This window comes from Neovison vison, chromosome 12, assembly GCF_020171115.1.
Source record: "Neovison vison isolate M4711 chromosome 12, ASM_NN_V1, whole genome shotgun sequence".
Lineage (NCBI taxonomy): Eukaryota > Metazoa > Chordata > Mammalia > Carnivora > Mustelidae > Neogale > Neogale vison.
Genome location: NC_058102.1, coordinates 107,202,367 through 107,223,229, shown reverse-complemented (window position 1 = coordinate 107,223,229; position 20,863 = coordinate 107,202,367). Strand labels below are relative to the sequence as shown.

The window sequence follows — 20,863 nt, the reverse complement described above, 5'->3', positions numbered from 1 at the left end:
TGTTCTTACTGATCCAATAGCAAAGCAAGAGCTATTTCTAACAATCCATGGGGACAGAGGAAGGTCCCCAAAAGGGGGAAAGTGGACAGGATCAGAGGAAAAATCCAAATGCACTAATCCTTTATCCTTGCTGAACCTTTAGCTCTGGGGGCTTGTGAGAGAAAAGGCTGTCCTAGTTTTCCTGGGATAAAAGCGGTCCTTAGGAGTCCTACGAATAAAGGAAGGAACACAACCCACAGTGACCCTTCTCCACATTTAATTACCAAAGAGGCGTAGGTTGTAGAGAAGGGCCTCAGCCTCTCTCACTCACCACCAGGAGCTGGCTTCAGCCGGAAGCTGGGCCCAGCTGGACAGCAGAGCAGCAGCGAGCAGCAACAGGCTGGGCATGGTGGGCCTGGGCCTCGGCCCTCCCCAGTGCCCTGGGAAGACCCCGGGGGCGGTTGGCTTCTGAAATGGGGCTCCCTGGAGAAGAGAGAATGGAGGGAGAATCAATGTGGAGATGTAGCCAACGAGGCAGGACCTGCGGAGAGGGGGATCGGGGAAAGCACCGAGAATGAGCTGGGTGGTGGTGGGGGGTGTCCAACATCAAGTTCTGTTCCCCCCACAAAGAGAGTCAGCCTCTTTCCATCCTCCATCTCCTACTGCTACTCTTCTCACCGGGGGGGCTGCCTTTGTGTCTCTTACCCCAAACTGTGGGAACCCTACCCAGGACCCAATTCCAAAGGGAACAATGAGCTGAGAAAGGAGAAAAGAGAAAGGAAAACAAGTCATTTCCAGAACAGAGTGTGCTCAAGGTAGCTTTGAGGAAGATGCTTTGGTTGCTGTAGAGCACACCTGCCCTTCTTCCAGAACATCCAAAGAAACCACTGCATCATCCGCTCCTCCCTGTGCGTCTCACTCCAGCCCAAACTCTCCTCCAGGCACTAAGAACAGCTGGGGAGTTGGATTTGCCCACAGCCCAATAGGAGTCTTCCCTCCCCAACTTCCCACTCCAAGGAAGCTTCCACATCCCAGCCCTTGTTTACCGGGAACAGAGCAGACAGAAGAGTGAGGACTCTGCACTTCCTCAGGGCAACTTGTCTGAGAAATGCCATGTGTCCCCAAAGCTCCCTCGGGTGAGGTGGTCTCTTCCTAGGTGGCCTCCTTGCCCTCCTCTGCGCTGTGGCCCTCTAGGGGCGGCCAGGAGAGCTGACAGCAAGGGTAAGCTCTGGGTCTGCAACCCCAGCCTCAATGGTCTGTGCCCAGGACCCATCTTCCAGAAGCAACGACCCCTTCCCTTGTAGCTCAAGAACCTCCCACGTCTTTGCCTATGCTGATTGTAACTCGCGCCGGTGTCTGTATCCCCCGAAAGAGCACCTTTTCTCCAGCCCTTGGAAACAGGCGGAAAATCCTTGCTTCTGGATCCTAGAACAAGTCTATAAAAACACGCCCCCTCCCTCTCACCCCCACCTCGTTTCCCCCTTAGCTTCCATCCAGGGCGTGACCCCACGTCTCCAATGAGTCTTCTTCCCAGACCCCTTAACACCTCCAACTCCACACACGCGCGCGCGCACACACAAACTGGCACGCGCTCCCAGCCGCTCCCACCCGGTCTCACCGCGAGGCTCCCCCGGCCCTAGGACTCCAGGCTCTCCGGGAGGGGGCGGCAGGTGCTTCGGGTCATCAGCCTGGGAGATATTTTTGTCCTGGGGCCACCAAGAGAGGAAGGTGACCTGAACAGGATCCAGGAAAGCTGGGCCACAGCCTGGTTCCCACCCCCTTTTGGTTTTCCTTCTTGAGGTCTCAGCTGGGGCGGGAGCACCAACAGGCAGGTGTGCGGGGCCGGCAGGGGGCAGATCAAAGAAGAAACTTGCTCCTTCCCCTTTGTCATGCAGAGCCAGCTCGGAAATGATCCGGCCTCTAGCGCGGTCGACTAACAGCTCCCCACACCCTGCTTTCCTAACAGACCTCTCCTCCTCTAAAGGATGCCCCCTCCCCCTCAACCCTCTCCCCCCCATAAATCCTCCCCGTCCCTCAGGGCAGGAGGTCTGTGAATGCACCGACTGGAACCAAGAGAGATGGAGCAGAGATAGGGCTGGCACCAGAAGCTAATGGCTTTATGGAGGGGAGGGAACCAGGTCCAGAGCGGGGAGGACGAGAGAAGAGCTTCAAAGGGTTTGCTTGTGCAAACATCCTCAACTCCACCTACCAGTCCTTCTTGGGGACTGAGGAGTCAGAGCTGCCCCCATTCCCTGTGGTCCTCCTCCCTCCCCCACACCTGCCCTCCCACCACCATGCCTCCCTCCTGCCCTCACAGACAGCCTCACACGTTGCCACTGCCAGCCAGCGAGCAGAGTTCTGTCTCCCAAAGGGTGACACTTCTTATCCCCGGGGATGCCCCCCTCACATCAGCGTCTCTCACTTCTGCCACACCTTTTCGTCAAGCTCCTGTGAAACCTTTCTGGCTCTGCAGCTCCTGGGTTCAGCCGAGGCCACATGGTGGTGTGGGGGGGGACCGTTTCTGAGCCAAGGACAGGACTCCGTGCCTGCTAACGGTCACTGTGGCTTTGACTCCCCAGTGACAGGCCAGCTAGAGCCAAACTTCCCAAGAGCCGCTAATCCCGCCCCTCGGTGCCTGGCAAACCTAAACAGATCAGGGCTCACTGCCCAGCTGTTCCCTCCACGCTGTGCTTTCCATCAAACTTTCAGCTCATTAAAAAAATATGTATTTTTAAAACTTCAAAAAGAAAAGAAAAGAAAACAAAAAGGACTGCCACCCGTGTGGTGACTTCTTTCTCTGCCTTCCAGATATGCAGCACCTGGAATTGTACAACGTTCCCTCCTCCTCCCCACGACAACCCCTCAGGATACAGGCAGATGTGAGCCACCCTCAGCCTGTCACAGAGCCCAGTGGGCCAGCTCTCTGCCCTGAATGACATTCTTGGCTTCCCTTGTGCGGAGCTGGGAGGAGAAAAGCCAAGACTGGCGATTGGTTTCATCGGCAAGGGCAGCGTGGAAACTTCTGGCCTCTGCCCAGCCAGGGTGGAGGGAAGCTGGGTGGGGATGGATAGGACACGTGGAAAGCCCTGACTGCGGGTCACAGGTGAGTTTTACAGCAGGACTCAACCAGGGGAGGCTCTTCTTCACGTAGGAAGAAAGATCTAGTAAATACGGAAAATACAGGGACAGAGAATTCCTTGTGCTGCCTTTTGTCCTGACTACAGATTTCCTCAGAGAAGGGTTGGGGTGGGGGTGAATCCCATATCAAATACTGCAAACACAGTGAGTCGTGGGGAACTCCAAGGTCTCTGTCTTTTAGGGATAGAGAGTCAGGGGAGGGGAAGAGACCTGCAGAGGCCCAGGAGGAGCTGGGCAGACATCAGCTCTGCCCTACTTCTTCAGTCCATTATTTGTTTATTCATTAAAGCCGTTCATCAGATGTGCACTGGGGGCCTCGTCTGTGGCAGTGAGTGCTCTGAGGGCCAGAGTTATGGCAGTCAACGGGAGCAAGTCAAGGCCTCATGTGTCAGGTCCAGTGAACACTGTAAGGAGAAGAAAAGCCAGGACAAGAACCGAGAATGGTAAAGGGTGAGAGCTTACATTCTTCAGGGTCCTGTAGGGAAAGCCAGACTCTGAACTATCTATCCAGCCCACCTCTCCTCAAACTGCTGTGGTGCCAGGGAGGTGACAGGGCGGCTGTGACCCCACATCCTGGACCCTACCATGCCATGTCCTTTACTGAGACTGAGAGGCCTGGCTTTACCCCCACAACCAAAGGAGTGCCCAGCACACGTGGCAAGGGCTTTGACAAGGTCATTAGCTATTCACAAAAGTCACCTCTGGGGGATTCAGGACGGACCTCCCCCAGAGCCAGAGAACTCAAGCAAGGTATGAGTCACACACGATTTGGTGCCGTATCGCACACCTGTCCCGTTGCCCCAGAGAGGCATCCTCACACCTGGAAACCTACCCAGAAATAACCAGCGGCCTCCATGGGAACCTTTTCCTGGTTACCACTGGCCAATTCATTCTGCCAATTCATTCTCCTCCTCCCAAGGAGGAGCTATGGAACGTTTGATTAAAAAATACATTTTGCAGGGACACCTGGGTGGCTCAGTCGTTAAGCGGCTGCCTTCGGCTCAGGTCATGATCCCAGAGACCTGGGATGGAGCCCTGCACTGGGATCCTTGCTCAGTGGGGAGCCTGCTTCTCCCTCTCCCTCTGCCTGCTGCTCCCCCTGCTTGTGCTCTCTTTCTCTTTCTCTCTGACAAATAAATAAAATATTAAAAAAAAAAATTTGCAGGGCACCTGGCTGGCTCAGTGGTAGAGCACATGACTCTTGATCTCAGGGTTGTGAGTTCAAGCTGGGGTGTGGAACCTCCTTAAAAAACAGCACCTTTGCGATTTTGTTAATGTTCCTGACATAATCAGATAGACACTCTTAGCAATCTTGGGGAAGGGAGTGGCTCCCTTTGCGACACTCTGGCTACACTGATGCCCCAGTGCCTGTCAGTGATTGGATGATTTCTGTGGGGGCAGGTGGAGGAGGAGAAGGAGGGACAGAGCCTTCTCTTCCGTCTGCCACTCCATTTCCACCACTGTAGGGAAAGAGTCTTTTATTTTTATTTTTATTTTTTTAAGTAGGCTCCACACCCAGCATGTAGTCCAATGCCGGGCTTGAACTCAGGACCCTGAGATTAAGAGTCAGACACTTAACTGACTGAACCACGCAGGTGCCTCAAGAGAGATTCTGTATGGATCTAAAAACACTTGACAAACACCTCCTACAATGCACCCAAGTTCACTAATGGCCTTCCTTGTTTTCAGATAAGTGCCCACCCTCATTACACCTGAACACCAGAGACGTCCTCTGTGGTTTAACCCAATGGTTCCACACCCATTTTCGTGAAACACTGATCTCACATCATATTCCCATCTGAAGACTTACAGTGGTTCCCAGCTCTTCTATTGTCCTAAACTTCCCAGCCTGGCCTCACTTTACATCTTATTCTTCTCCTGAAATTCCCACTATGGGGTCTCTTCTCCAACCTCCCCTGCTCCTAGAACAAGCTCTGCTTTCCCCCCAAGCCCTCATTCTGTTCCTCTTCCCAGCAATGCTTTCTAGTCTCCAACGATACTTAAAGTCCATGCTCAAGATTCACCTCCTCCATAAAACTGTCTTTGATTAATCCCACACCATGAAAATTCTTCCATTGACTTGGGATTTCCTGGGCCCTTGTGAGGACCCCATCCCACACAGACTGCCTCGGAACTGTGCATGTTTCTTCCAGTAGATGCAACATTTTCCGAATGTACAAACCTACCTCCCCTACTTCCTCTGTATGCGCCATTGTGCCCAGTATACTAGGCAATAAGAAATTGCTCTTGGTGGATAAGTGGTGACAGTACTTCACATTAGAGGCAACTTACTGAGCACCTTCTACACGCACTAAGCCAAATATCTTCCAGCCAATTTTTTCATTTAATCTTCATTAAAATTCTGTGTGGTCTATGCCATTATTATCCTTCCTCTGAATATAGGAAAACTAAAGCATAAAGAGGTTAAGACACTTGCTCATACAGCAATGGAAGGGTCGACCCCAGCTTGGAATCCAGATCTTTCTGCTCCTCCCCTGTTGGTAGTTCCCCCATCTGTGGAACATAACACCTTCTCCACTCTGTTTCTCTTCTTTTCACCATTGCACTAAGGCTGTGACTAGTAAACTGTCAGATAATAACATCCTGATTTATAGGAAGCAGCACAAAAAGCAATGTTTATCCCCCTCCACAAAAAAAAAGGCTGATTGCAAAGTTGCTAGTATAAACACACACACACACACACACACACACGGTTGAACGGAAAGAGCCAGACTTTTCTCCAACCAAATGCTATATGGATTGAGAATAGGTCTGGCGGCAGGCGCCTTGGTGGCCCAGTCATTAAGTGTCTGCCTTCAGTTTGGGTCATGATCCCAGGGTTCTGGGATCGAGCCCCGCATCTGGCTCACTGCTCAGTGGAAGCCTGCTTCTCCCTCTCCCACTCCCCCTGCTTGTGTTCCCTCTCTCACTCTCTCTCTCTGTCAAATAAATAAATAAAACCTTAAAAAAAGGGGGGGGAATAGGTCTGGCTGCTTAATGCTGGAGAAATTGAAATAGCTTTGAGAGAGCTGGTGTTTATGTTCATGTTGGGGTAGAAAAGACAAACCAGGCCAACAGGCAAATTTGAGCTCTCAAGAACATGGAAGGCAGGGCTGAGTGGCTCAGTTGGTTAAGCGTCTGCCTTCAGCTCCTGTCCTGTTCCTGGATTCAAGCCCAAGGTCCTTGGGCTCCCTGCTCAGCAAGGAGTCGACCTGTTTCTCTCCCTCTGCCCCTCCACCCAGCTCAGGTTCATTCAGCTCGGGCTCTCTCTAGCTTACTCTCTCTCTCAAAAAAAAATAAATAAAATCTTAAGAAAAAGAAAATAGAAGGCAGTCTAGGGAGGCCACCCTCTTGTGGAGACAAAGGAGGCCTTTGGGCTTCCTGATGGCCCAGCCCATATCTTCTTATTTGGGGGTCTACTGTTAGTGCTAATTGAGATTCTGGAGATTCCAGGTCTCAGCTTTAGAAACTACCTTTTCTTCAAAGACAAGAGTAGCCGGCAGCCTCTAAAGCCATTTATTATATGATAACCTGAAAATGTCTAAGACATTTCTCCTTGCAGGGCTTGGGTCTAGCTGTGGGAAACATGAAAAACCTACTCTGAAAGGCAGGACACACAAAGTGCCTGAGGAGTCCAAGAGAACCTTCATAGGATCCTTCAAGAATGCGGGACTGGAGTAGGACCTTGAAGAAAGCATAGGCTTTAAGGAGGAGAAAAGGGAAAGAAGGATTTCCCAGAAAGATGCGTTTGGTCAAAGACAGAACATTTCAAGGTGCTTTGAGAAGGGTTGGAGAGAGATTGCAATAAAGAAGGACTTCAATAATTCCAGTCCTCAGAATCATTGTTTTTCATTAAATTTACGGAGTCTCTCTGAACCCCAATACTGAATTCCCACCGAAAGCATTCAGCATCTGTAACCCAGGAAATCTTGCGTGATCTGCAGGAATGAGACCTGACGGGGATCAGTCACCTTTCTGACCATGAAATGGAAGCTGGGTGAATCTTCCCAGAGAGCCAAGGGCAGCAGTTGAGATACTGATCGATCACACTCTTCCTTACAATCTTGCTTGTTCTTCATCCTCCAAGTCTCTTCCTGGATCCAGGCCTAAAACCTTGCTGTCCGTCTTGACTCCTGCCTCTCCCTTACCCTCCACATCAAACCAATTGTCAAGTCCTCTTGACTGGGGCTCTGTAGTATTTACAAAGCGTATTCCCCACCCTCTGCCCCTGCTGCCCCACTCCGAGCCACCAGAGCCTGTGAATGCCTCCAACGATTTGTAAGTGTCTTTTGTCTAATTCTTATCTTTGGAATGACTGAATGAATTCCTTCCACTCTCCGTTCTCTCATTTCCAGGGTAATAGCCAGCTACCAGGTTGCTCCAAGTGCGGTCTCCAGACTCACAGTATCAGTATGGCTTGGAAGCTGATTAGATATCCGAATTCTTGAGCCCCACCCAGACCTGCTGAATTCTGCAACTTCGGCCCAGCAATCTGTTTCCACATGCCTTCCAGGTGCTTCTGATGCACACGCAAATTTAAGAACCTCTGCCATAAAGCAGCGCACGGTGCTCTGTAAGGAATTAACAGGCTAAATCCTTCAGGTAACGTGTATCTGTGTTAATGGCAAATTTCTACCTGTCAGTGCCTTAACCCAGTGGCTCCTTATCCGGGCGCCCCGGAACCAAAGAACATATACAAATCAACACTATCTCTGGAAGGAATACAGACGTCCAACTACTTCCCCTCCGTGATGGTCTACGGGTATGTAGACCCTTACAATTAATAAGACACTAATTCATTTGGAAGTGTTACTGATGATTGTGGGGGCAGTTGCACAACCCCAGGAACATATTAAAAACCACTGAATGGTACACTTTATACAGGCAGATCCTATGGTACTGGAGTTACATCTCAACAAAGCTGTTACATTTTATTTTTTAAGCGTTCCTGATAAAGCAGCAATTCCATCTTGCTGGAGACATCTGCCCACGTGCACACAGGGGTGCCTGTCAAGAATAGCAGTGCTATTAAGAGCCTAAAACTGGAGGGGTGCCCAGGGGGCTGGTCAGTTAGTTGTCTGACTCTAGGTCATGATCTCAGGTTCCTGGGATTGAGCCCCAAATGGGGCTCAGTGCAGGGTCTGCTTGTTCCCCTCCCTCTGCCCCTCCCTCCACTCCCTCTTTCTCTCTCATAAATAAATAAAATCTTAAAAAAAAAAAAAAATTCTCTCTCTCCCTCTGCCCCTCTCCTGCTTCGCTTGCCTGCACAGTCTCTTAAAAAAAAAAAAAAATAGAAGCCTTAAACTAGAAACAACACACCTATCCATCAACAATGGATGGACCAATTAATGAAATATTAGGCACTGGTGAAAGTGAATGAAGCAAGTTACAAGGAAAAATATATAAACTGTGATTCCATATTGTTCAGGGATCTGTACATGGGGAAGGCAGGGAAAGATTGACTGTGACTGTCAGGAGAGTGGTTTTCTCAAGGGTGGAAAGGGGACCGTGACGAGGATAGGGCATAAGAGAATTAATCTCTGGAGTGCCAGCAATGCCTTATTTCTCAACCTCAGTAATGGATACGTGGCAGTTCCCTTTTAAACAATGTACTACGTTGTGCATATGTGCTCTGTGTACTGTTCTCTATATGTTTTATTATACAACAAAACACATTTTTAAAAAAGATTTTATTTGACAGAGAGAGAGCACAAGCGAGGCGAGCGGCAAGCAGAGGGAGAAGCAGGCTCCCCGCTGAGCAGGGAGCCTGACACGGGGTTCGATCCCCAGGTTCTAGAATCATGACTCGAGCTGAAGGCAGGCATCCCTAAAAAAAATTTTAAAAAATATTTTATTTATTTGACAGAAAAAGAGTACAAGCAGGCAGAGAGAAAGGGAGAAGCAGGCTCCCCACTGAGCAAGGAGCCTGATGATGCGGGGCTTGATCCCAGGATCCTAGGATCATGACCTGAGCTGAAGGCAGACGCTTAACCAACGGAGCCACCCAGGCGCCCCTTTAAAATATATTTTAAAATGAGAACAAGTCGGGGCATCTGACTGACTCAGAGCACATGACTCTTGATTTCAGGGTTGTGAGTTCAAGCCCCATGTTTGGCCTAGAGCTTTTTAAAAATAAATAAGTAAGTAAATAAATAAATAAATAAAATGAGGAAAAAGTCTCCTTAACACCTAATGGTTTAAGGGGATCTTTATATATTTCCTCAGTGGAAAGTTTGACTATAGTCTCAGGGGTCACGTGACCTTCTGTGGGGAGGAGTTTAAAAAAGGGTCCTCATATTCAAAAAGAAACCTCTGCCTGAAATGCAGGTTGAAAAATGTAGGCTCAGAGACAACCACTTGGGATAACTATTTGAGGGCGTGTGGGGTTTCTGGGGAGGGAGGGTGTTGTTCAACACAAACCACAGAGGGACCATGCGTGGCTTGCAAGGCCTAGATGGGCTGTACCCTTAAATGTGTACATGACGTTGTACATGACCGTACCAGGGGCCAGCCCAGCGTTTTGTTTCTTCTCTTCACCCTCCAGGAAACGAGGATCCGACAAAACCGCCTTCTGCCTGCTGCAAACCGCCCCCCCCATTTCCCCCAATTTTTGCCATTTAGTCCTATAGCTAGTTGTTTCTCTCATATGGATTTTTTTTCACAGAGACTTTTCTCCCTTAAAAATATTTTTAAAGTAATGACCAAAGATGAATGCAATTATGTATCCAAGACTGGATCAGAAAATCCCATAACCTCTTGAAGGAATCCCCAGATGCTCATCTTTCTTCTCAGCTCAATTAACATAGCCTTTCCCTGCCAGCCTTAATTATTTCTCCCAGGGGTCTCTCTCTGACTCTAGGTCTCTCTAGCTCTTCCTTCCAAGCTTTTCTCAATGAATCCTCTCAGCCCTGAGGCAGAGCATTCTTTTGTGTGGTCTACTTTCCCGACAGTTGGTGGAAATAAAATTAAAGTGTTTTTTGGAGCGGGTATTCCCAGCTTCCAAAATATTACTCATCTCCCATCTAGTGTCTTCTTTTTGTTTCTCTCATTTGCAGGAGAAATAGTGCCCTGGGGATGGGTGTGTGTGTGTGTGTGTGTGTGTGTGTATGTATGTAAGGATCAGAGGGGGTAAGAGCAGGAGATTTTAATCTGGCCCTCAAGAAAAATACAGAACTGCCCTTCCTTGAAGCCGTGTTTGCCATTCACAATGAGAAATTTCTCACCATCTGGGAAGTATGGGCACAAAAGGGACATAATAATCACAACACAGGGTGACAGGGACACAGAAATAGATCTGGAGGCCTCCACACTAAAATCTAGTTCTTGGTGTTTCAGAGAAGAGAGATTCCCAAGTCTCCAGCTCCTAGTGCCTGGAAAAGTGTGGAAGTGGCCACTCACACCTGGTGAGAATAATCCCACACACCAGGCAAAGCAAATCCCCGAGACTCCAGGCCCTGCATAGTTCCCAGAAGTGGTACATCCCAGCGGGCCCCTCCTAGTCCGTCACACTTGGGCTGGGGGTCGGTTAGGGCAGGAGGAGCAGTCCCTCCCACCCAGAAGTCTTATTCTTTTTTTTTTTTTAAAGATTTATATTTATTTGAGAGTAGAGAGAGAGTGCAAGGGAGGAGGGCAGAAAAAGAAGCAGGCTCCTCCGCTGAGCAGGAAGCCCAACGAGGGGCTTGATCCCAGGACCCTGAGATCATGACTCAAGCTAAAGGCAGACATTTAATTCACTGAGCCACCCAGGTGCCCCGGAGGTCTTACTCCATGCAGATGATAACAAAGGAATTTTTCCTTCTCCTAAATCCTCATATTAATTTCAAAAGATGCTCTAACAAAGAAGGCAGAGGGGTATGGCCACCGATCGATCGGAGTGGGTATAGGAAACTGTTCTAGAAGCATGGAGCTGTGGTTTTGGACTTTGTTTCAAGAGAGTTGGGGAGTTGACGGGAAAGCAGTCTCATCTTTCTCCAAGTAACTTTATTTCCACTGAGTCCGGTTCTATGGGAAAAAATATTTTCCTGGGAGACTGCCACTCACTTCTGCAAATTCCCTGGCTTGGATAGGGCAAATGAAACAAAGAAATGGAATTCTGGCTCCCCATCCTGGGCAGGGGGATGACCTCTCTATGCCAGAGGCTATTAGAATAAAAATGTGTCTTATGCAGTCAAGAAAATGTGTTCTTGTTTTTGCAAACTGAAGCATATTGTAAAAAGACCTGGGGAAATCTTATTATTTAAAAAAGCAGGCTCACCAACTGGCAAACAAAATCTCTTTGGCTAACACAATGATTTTAAGTTTTTGGAATATGAATGTCTTGGTGAGTGGGAGGGGGTGCACAGGCTCCCTAATTCCCCCAAATTCCTACTGTTCTCCATTGCATTTCTCCTGGCTGCTTCACACATACATTCTGCTTGTCAAGTGCCTGAAGGCTTTTCAGTATGCCACTGTTATTTAAAGGAACCGTCATGTGTGTATTATATATTATATATGTTACATATACAATAGTCATTTTACTATAAGAATTATCATTCTGAACCATTTATAAATCTGGATTTGCACAAATGGAGTTTTGAACACAATTATGCTAACTCTTCTCTTTTTCTAAACAATTCTGTCATTCCCTCCCAGGAGCTACGTTTGGATGAGAACTTACTGCTTCCCCTTCGAGTCTTCTGGCCGTCTTGGAATCTTATTGCAGCTGCCAGCCCTAGACTTCAAACATGGGCATTTTCGACTTGGAAGGACAGGATGATTGTTTCACTTCTATCAACAAGTGGAAGGTGAAACTTGCCGTGGAAAGAGTCGCAGAAACAGCGCTCTGGATCCAGAGGCCTTGAGCGGTGAGTGCGCGCAGACAATGGCAGTGTCAAGGCTGGCTGGCTGGGCTCCAACAGCAGAGTGGGAAAGGACAGCCAGCCACGGAACTACCCCACCCCCACCTGCGCCCAGCCGACTTGTTCATGCAGAAAGGACACTTGGCTTTTTATTTGGAGGGAAACCAGTCACTCTAAGTTATGTCACTGCCCCGAGCTGCTACTCTTGTGTTTCAAGCTGACCTTCAGATGGTGTTAGGAAAGAGCTCCTAGGTCCTCAAAGGGAAGAAGTGCCAAGAGCTTTCTAATGAACAACACTGACAGAAAGCATTGGGTCCCTCTCAGACGCAGCCTTACTCCCTTCCCCGCCAGGTGAGAAGCCCAGCGGCCACCTCGATCACCTCCCCCAGCGCTGAGACCGTCACATCTTAGTTGCCACCACGGGGCTCCCTGCCAGCCGGCTTCAGACTGGGTTCGTGGGCCTTGCAGGTTCAGGTTTGGGGAATTCAATACACCTGAGTTGGGTGGCTGCTTCAGGAAAAAGCAGGATCACCAAATTCAGGCAGGCCAGGGCACGTTAAAGAGTATTTTGGTTCACTGCTGAGATTCTTTCCTTTCTTTTAGGGCTCTTTCCCCGGCCTCCTTCAGGGAGCCCCAGCCCTCTTACTCAAGGGCTTCTGTTATTTAAGTTTGGTGCAATAAAGGCTACTGTAACAGAGGGAACACGTAACCTGTTACAGGAACTTGAGTGAGGGCAGCTAACTCTGTATCCCAGGGCCCGGGACCAAGACTCCCAACACCCCACCTACCAGCCAGGGAGACACAATTTTTCTATCCCAGTGACAATCCCATGCACGGTCTTTAGAGTTATCATCATTAGGAAAAGGAGACAACGTAACAAAGTTGGGAGCAATTTTTCATGATTAGAATTAAATGCCTGACTAGTTTGCATTTGCTGCTCAAGAGAAAAGGAAAAAGTTCAGATCCAATGAAAAATGCCAGAAAGCAATGTAAATAAAATTCTTCCTGTGACTCCAATTCTAATCAGTACCCATTATTGAGCATCTACTAGGTCTTACTCAAAGAGTAAAAGAAATTCTTACAATCTTGCAGGGGTGAGGCAAACATGCACAAGATGCCAATATTTAGCAGAGTGACGTGTTATAATGGAGGTAGCAACTACTTTCTGATTGTTATCTTTTGAATCCAAGTACTGGTCCTAAGATAGGGTAATTAATTCCAAAGGAGGGCATGCTTCATGATAGAGTGGTATTTGAACTTGTCCCTAAGAGGACAGGCAGAGTTCCCACAAGGGGAGATGAGAGAGTGAGACCTGCCGACTGGGAGAAGTGCAGAGGCCTGCAAACACAGGTCACACTTTGAGAATGATAAGAACATCACACAACAATTTCATGTCCAAAATTCAACTATAAAAAACAGAAAGAGGGGCGCCTGGGTGGCTCGGTCAGCTGAGCGTCCGACGGCTGATCTCAACTCAGGTCTAAATCTCAGGGTCATGGGTTTGGACCCTGAACTGGGCTCTGCCCTGGGAGTGGAGCCTACTTGAAAATAAATTAAAATATAGGGGCATCTGGGTGGCTCAGTCAGTTAAGCATCTGCCTTCAGCTCAGGTCATGATCTCAGAGTCTTGGGATCAAGCTTTGTATTGGGCTCCCGGCTCATCAGAGAGCCTGCTTCTCCATCTCCTTTTGCCCCTTCTCCCTCTTAGTCTCATACATGCTCTCTCTCTCAAATAAATAAATAAATCTTTAAAAATTTATTTATTTAATTATTTTTTAAAAAAACCAGTGGAGTGTCTGGGTGGTTCAGTTGGTTGGGCGTCAGATTCTTGGTTTTTTTTTTTGTTTTTAAAGATTATTTATTTATTTATTTATTTGAGAGGGAGAGACAGTGAGAGAGAGCATGAGCGAGGAGAAGGTCAGAGAGCGAAGCAGACTCCCCATGGAGCTGGGAGCCTGATGTGGGACTCGATCCCGGGACTCCAGGATCACGCCCTGAGCCGAAGGCAGTCGTCCAACCAACTGAGCCACCCAGGCGTCCCAGATTCTTGGTTTTGACTCAGGTGGCGATCTCGTGGGTCGTGAGACTGAGCCCTGCGCTGCGCTCCTCACGCCACGGGGAGGCCTGCTTCATGGTTGTCCTCCGCTGCCCCTATCCCACTTGTACTTGTGAGCACAGGCTCTCTCTCTTTCTCTCTCTCAAAGATATACATAACTCTTTAAAAAACAAAATAAAAACAGAGAGAGAACCAAAGTCAAAATTCAAAGCAAAAAAAATCATTAACTGTTGGTGAAGCAGGCTCTTCACACTGGGACTTACCCACGGAAGACCTGAGGGCACACCCGGGAGTTTGGGCTTCCTCTGTCATCTGCAGGAACCATCCATGGCATTTAAACAGGAGAAAGGCATCATCGCATCTGTATTGGGAAAACTGCTGATGGTTTGCCAGCAACAGCGAGTAAGAGTCTAGGGGCCGGGAGCCCAGCTGGGAGAACTAATCCAGCAGAAACACGATAAGGGGCAGAAAAAACATGGTCAGCCCGAGTGGAAGGAATGGGAGGAGGTGTGGTCTATACGTTACGCATCCATGAGAATGACAAATGTTAGTGGTGGGAACCAACCACCAGCACGGGCCCTCAGACCACTTCCCTTCGGTCACTACTGAATTGAAATAAAGAATACTGATGACGGGCGCCTGGGTGGCTCAGTGGGTTGGGCCGCTGCCTTCGGCTCAGGTCATGATCTCAGGGTCCTGGGATCGAGTCCCGCGTCGGGCTCTCTGCTCAGCAGGGAGCCTGCTTCCCTCTCTCTCTCTCTGCCTGCCTCTCTGTCTACTGTGGTCTCTCTCTGTCAAATAAATAAATAAAATCTTTAAAAAAAAATAAAAATTTAAAAAAAAAAAAAAAGAATACTGATGAGGATGTCTGGGTGGCTCAGCTGGTTAAGCGACTGCCTTCAGCTCAGGTCATGATCCTGGAGTCCCAGGACTGAGTCTCGCATAGAGGCCCTGCTCACCGGGGAGTCTGCTTCTCCCTCTGACCTTTCCCCTCTCACTCTCTCACGCTCTTATAAGTAATAAAATCTTATATAAAAAAAGGAATATTGATGATAGTATGTTTGCATGTGGCTTCGGGGAGAGCCCACTATTTTTATGCTCATCTCCAAGGATCCATGAGGTGCTTGGAACAGGTTTGATATCCATGGGATCTGGCCATCTTTTTTTTTTTTTTTAAGATTTTTATTTATTTATTTATTTATTTGACAGACAGAGATCACAAGTAGCCAGAGAGGCAGGCAGAGAGAGAGATAGGGAAACAGGATCCCCGTGGTGCAGAGAGCCTGATGTGGGGCTTGATCCCAGGATCCCAAGATCATGACCTGAGCCGAAGGCAGAGGCTTTAACCCACTGAGCCACCCAGGCGCCCCTTATTTAATAAAATCTTTTAAAAAATAGTAGAAATAATTATCGATAACGCCTGCATTCCTGGGTTTGTATGTATGTACACATATATATATGTTTGCCCAAGAAATTACTTCACCGCCATATGCTGTCTTCCCACTTTAGACCCTCAAAGCTATTTGTAGCAGAGCTCACTTGATCGTCACTGAAACCACGCACAGCTTGACTTCGTCCTCCAGCCTCCAAGGGACTAAGATGTTGTCATCAGAAAGACTGGGTTCTTTCTAATGAAATGTTAGAAGAAATTATGTCTACCACTTCCACTCCAGGCCCACAAAATCCACCCACAAGCAGTCCTCCATGCTCATTTTCCTTCTTTCACCTTGAAGCAGATAAGCATGGTGGCTTTCCAAGTGAGGGAGGAGGAGAGTCCTTAAGACAGAAAAGTCCAGGTCCAACAATTACCACTCAGAGAACAGCTTGCCAATAAGGAACATGCATTTTGCCTTTTACTTGGGCTAGGAACAAACTTCAATGGCTTTAGAGCTGATCGCATTTGGGTGTTTATACAGAAGCTAACCTTAGCCTAACTCTTACGACTCTCATGCTAATTTGTGTGAGACTCATCTCTGTACTTGTAGAAACTCCCCCTTTTGGGGGCACCTGGGTGGCTCAGTCAGTTAAGCATCCAACTCTTGGTTTCAGCTCAGGTATGATCTCACCGGTTGTGGGAGCCTCAGGCTCCACACCCATCAGAAAGAAAACCCCCTTTTTGGACTGTCAACACTCCATTTTTATTTATAGTTGCTCAAGTGGTTTCTAAGACAGTCAAATAGACTTCAGTTGTAGGGGCGTCTGGCTGGCTCAGGTCACCATCCCAGAGTCCTGGGACTGAGCTCTGTATCAGGCTCCCTCCTCAGTAGGGAGCCTGATTCTCCCTCTCCACCTGTCTCTCCCCCTGCTCATGCGCTCTCTCTCACACTCTCAAATAAATAAACAAAATCTTTACCAAAAAGAAAAGGGGGGGACTTCAACTGTTGATAAATTGCTATCCTCACTAAAAATACAGAGAGATATCCAGTCACTCAGTCATATGAGGACAGACTGAGTGAGGGTAACAATGCCTAAATTCCTATTCTTCGAGGTCCAAGACATTTTGTCTGTCTGGAAAGATGGTAAAGCACAATGTTCTTGAGCTATTAAAAAAGAAAAAAAGTTTAATCCCATACTAAGCTATTTTACCTACAGCAAGCTCTAAATACTAGCTTATCATATTTTACTAATGCAGTCCTGGGTCTTGCTGACTGTGTGACCTTGGACAAGTCACAGATGCTCTGGGTCCTTGATTTCTCAATGATGTCATAAAACGATGAACCATACAATCCCTAATGTCTTGTGCAGCCCTAACATCTCTGGCATCTACTGACCAGTCAACCAACCCAGGGAAACTGGCTCATTAAGTACATTGGGTGACTGATGGCTCTTTCAAAATAAAATATTTTTTAGATTTCCAACCTTTGCGGCACCTGGGTGACTCAGTGGGTTAAAGCCTCTGCCTTCGGCTCAGGTCATGATCCCAGGGTCCTGGGATCGAGCATCAGACTCTGCTCAGCGGGGAGACTGCTTCCTCCTCTCTCTCTGTCTGCCTCTCTGCCTACTGGTGATCTCTGCCTGTCAAATAAATAAATAAAATCTTTAAAATAAATAAATAAATAAAATCTTAAAAAAAAAAGAGATTTCCAACCTTTAATGAAAGTAAAGCCTAATAAAACACTACACTAGGTTTTAGTTTTAAGTGACAGAGCTAATTATGATTAACTCTGGATAGTGCCACTTAAAAGAATCTTTTCTCATAATAGGTAAAAACGGCCATCCGATTTTAAACTGCATTTCTGGGGCACCTGGGTGGCTCAGTCTTTAAGCGTCTACTTTCTGCTTGGGTCATGATTCCAGGGTCCTGAGACCCGAGTTGGGCTCCCTGCTCAGTGGGAAGCCTGCTTCTCCCTCTCCCACTCCCTCTGCTTGTGTTCCCTCTCTCGCTGTCTCTCTCTCTGTCAAATAAATAAATTAAACCTTTAAAAATAAATAAATAAGCTGCATTTCTTGGATCACTAGTGAGGGCACACACTTCTAGGTGTTGATCAGCCGTCTGTACTTCCTCTCGCATAAGTCATTTAGCTTTAAGATTAGAACACTTGGGGAGGATCCCAGAAGGGGACCTTCCCGCCTGCATCTCTCCCTCAGCGGCCAGCTAAAGGCGCCTAAGGATCTTGCCCACAGCCGTGGGCTCAACGGACTGAACAGTCCCACTCCTCGCGCCGGCCCTGCCCTGTGCCTCCCGGAGCGCGCCTGCTTCCATGATGTGCTCAATTCAACGAATAAAAGTGGCTGCGAGCAGAGCACTGTGGGCTTCCATATTTATTCTCTTTCGGTGACAGCCGCATCCCATTTTCTCAGCTCAGAAGTCAAAGGGGTTACACATGCCAGTCAGGACCTGGAAATCCAGCTGGGCTGTTTGAGCTTCTTTCTGCTTCTCCGTGAATACCGATTCTCGGGAGAGGCCCTACGCCCACCAGGCTGCTAAGGGTGGGCGAGGCAGATGCGTCCTCAAACTCAGCCGGCCGCGGAGACCTGGCTTTGCCTGGCTGACTCCCGTGCAAAAGCTTGTTTCTGCCAGAAGAAGCCCCGTGACGAGATACGCGCTGAAGCGACCCAGAGAACGGAAGTGTTGAGTCAGAAGGCGTGATTTGGCTCTGCGGTTTCTCCGAACCTCACCACGCTCTGTGGCTGGGGCACCGTCCCGACATGTGCCGGGATTCGAATGACGGAAGAAACCAACTCTCTCCCGCCATCTGCATTCTACTAGCAAAAGGAAACAACACTGTTACTTTCAAAAGCATTTAGAAATTCCGCTTAAATAGTTCAGAAAGGTAATGGAGAGGGTAATTCTTTTTCTCTCTTTTTAAGATTTTATTTATTTATATATTATGTCAGAGAGAGAGAGACAGCTCAAGAGAGCACAAGCAGGGGGAGCAGCAGGCAGAGGGAGAAGCAGACTCCCCGCTGAGCAGGGAATCGGATGTGGGACTCCATCCCACAACTCTGGGGTCATAGCCTGAGGTGAAGGCAGACGCTTAACCAACTGAGCCACCCAGGCGTCCCTGGAGGGGGAAATTCTAATGAGGGTTCCCTGCAAAAACTGCCCAGTGGCCATGCCCCCCAAGTTGAAATCAAGGAAACATTATTAGCAGGACTACTGTCGGATCGCCGCCATTGGGGCACGAATAAGCAAGGAGTGTCCTTGATTTGCAAAAAGGGTCTTGTCCTTGCGGATATCCCTGTCTGGGATGGCAGTCACAGCAAAGACAGCTGGCTGTGAGGCTCTGCTAGGTCACAGACAAATGTGCATCAGTGGCACACGGCATCACCATGGTTTGCGCGACTTCCTGGCTGCATTTTTCTACTCCTATGTAGCATGCCCACCAACCATGGAAAGCCACGGCGGGGGGGGGGGGGGGGGCACCCACAGATGGAAGCAAGAACAGAATGTAAAAACACATCCCAAACACGATGCCCAGCTGAAGATGACCAGACCCCTAGGAATGTTTCGGTGGTAAACGTGTTCATGTTTGTGTGAAAAGAAACCACACACCCTATCCTAAAAGGCCAATATCAACAACCAAAAAGTCAACGGAAAACAGCACAGCGTAAGGTAGCAAGCATAACAGGACCTGATTTGGCTCGGTAGGGAACAGCATGGAATGGCGCACAGCAAACGATAGAACTCTTGCATTTTGCCAAGGTTGAGAAAACAATTCTCAAAGACTGAGGCAAACCCAGAAATGCGTGTTCTCTCTTCCAGCAGCTGCCCCCCCCCGCGGTTGTTTCCCACAACACGGATTTATTCACTAATCCATTCTTTAGAGAAGCAGTGTCCTCTTCCCCTCTCTCTCCCACTCTACTCCCCACCCCCAATATATACTAGCCAAAGAAAAATGATCAGAATTAGAGGCAATATTTGTTGAGTGCTGACTGCATCCACTGTACCAGGAGGCTTGGAGGTGAGGAGGAACAAAACGGTCACAATCCTTGCTCTCAGGAGCCAGGCCAGGAAGGTCTGGGAACGGAGTGACAATCACAAGTAAGACAGGCCGTGGGGTTGCGGGGGGGGGGGGGGGGGGGGAGGTGGGGGCGGGGTGCCAAGTCCCCATCCCTGTTAAATTCTAGGCACCAGTTGCTGCTAAAATCTCTACCTGTTTGGTCAGCCTGTTGAACAAAGAGAACTTGGGATAATTTGTATGCATAGATGTAAACTGTCCTTGACCCATGAAACCCCCTGTGACTTAAACAAATAAACAGGTTTTTTATTGAAATAAAACATAGAGAAAATGCACAAATCTTAAATATACGGCTTGATTGAATTTTTTACAATTGTATACACCCCCAAAACCATCAACCAGATCAAGAACCATTTAGCCATGAAGCACATCAAATCAATATGCTACAGAAAAAGGCAGGAATAGAATCTGGTTGGATCTCTAATGTGCCTTTTAAAAGCTGTGCTATTTGTTGTTGATTTTATTTCAGTGTTTAGAGAGAGTTTCTTTTTTTTTTGTGAACAGAAGGGGGCAAAAGGAGGTCCACTCAAGCAGGAGCTAGATACACAGACACTCATTTGCAATAGAATTTTCTACTTGACTTGGAGTCTTTCTGGACCCCTAATATTTAAGAGAAGTTTTGGAAAACATTCAGGCTCCCACCTACTGCTGCCACATATTTGCATCCCTTACATTTAAGAACAGGGTGTGAAAGCAGTTTAACTTTTATATGTAATCCGGGTGCCTTCTCTTGCATAATGCTACAAACTTAGTTCCCACCAACTTTTTTTTCTTTTTTTTTTTTTTGAGAGCCATTTTTTTTTTTCCCATGGTAGAACCCCAACAGCAGACAATATTATTTCCAGGTCTTCAATTCTCCTTTTCCAGCTTTATCTTAGAATTCATCTCTCTCTCTCTCTCTCTTTTTAAAATATTTTATTTATTTATTTGTCAGAGAGAGAAAGAGAGTACAAGCAGGGGGAGCGGCAGGCAGAGGCAGCAGGAGAAAGAAGCAGGCTCCATGCTGAGCGGGCACCCTAATGTGGGATTTGATCCCAGGACCCTGGGATCATGACCTGAGCCAAGGCAGACGCTTAACTGACTGCGCCACCCAGGCGTCCCTTGTCTTGGAATTCAAATGAACAGAATAAAAAAAAATAAAACTTGAGGGGTGCCTGGCTGACTGAGTCAGAGCAGCATATGACTCTTGATCTTGGGTCATGAGTTCGAGCCCCAAGCCTCCCATTTAAGAGCTTACTTAAATGAATAAAACTTAAAAAAAAAAAAAAAGTATGGGGCGCCTTGGTGGCTCAGTCGGTTAAGTATCTGCCCTCAGCTCAGGTCATGATCTCGGGGTCTGGGGATTGAGCCCCACATTGGGCTCCCTGCTCAGTAGGGAGCCTGCTTCTCCC

The 20,863-nt window shown here is 48.0% G+C and overlaps 1 protein-coding gene across 2 annotated transcripts in view; it reads right to left on the bottom strand.

Annotated features, from left to right (window-relative positions):
* The window catches only part of WNT5B (Wnt family member 5B), a 107,680-nt gene that overhangs the window by 11,837 nt on the left and 74,980 nt on the right, over window positions 1-20,863 (bottom strand). The window contains exons 2-3 of one of the 2 annotated variants that reach the window (XM_044229446.1): window positions 3,328-3,521; window positions 311-462 (exon numbers count right to left, since the gene is read on the bottom strand). In XM_044229446.1, the coding sequence (XP_044085381.1) occupies window positions 311-387 (77 nt within the window). In that variant the 5' untranslated portion in view covers window positions 388-462; window positions 3,328-3,521. The remainder of the gene's footprint in view (window positions 1-310; window positions 463-3,327; window positions 3,522-20,863) is intronic. The other variant, XM_044229445.1, reaches the window with a different exon arrangement.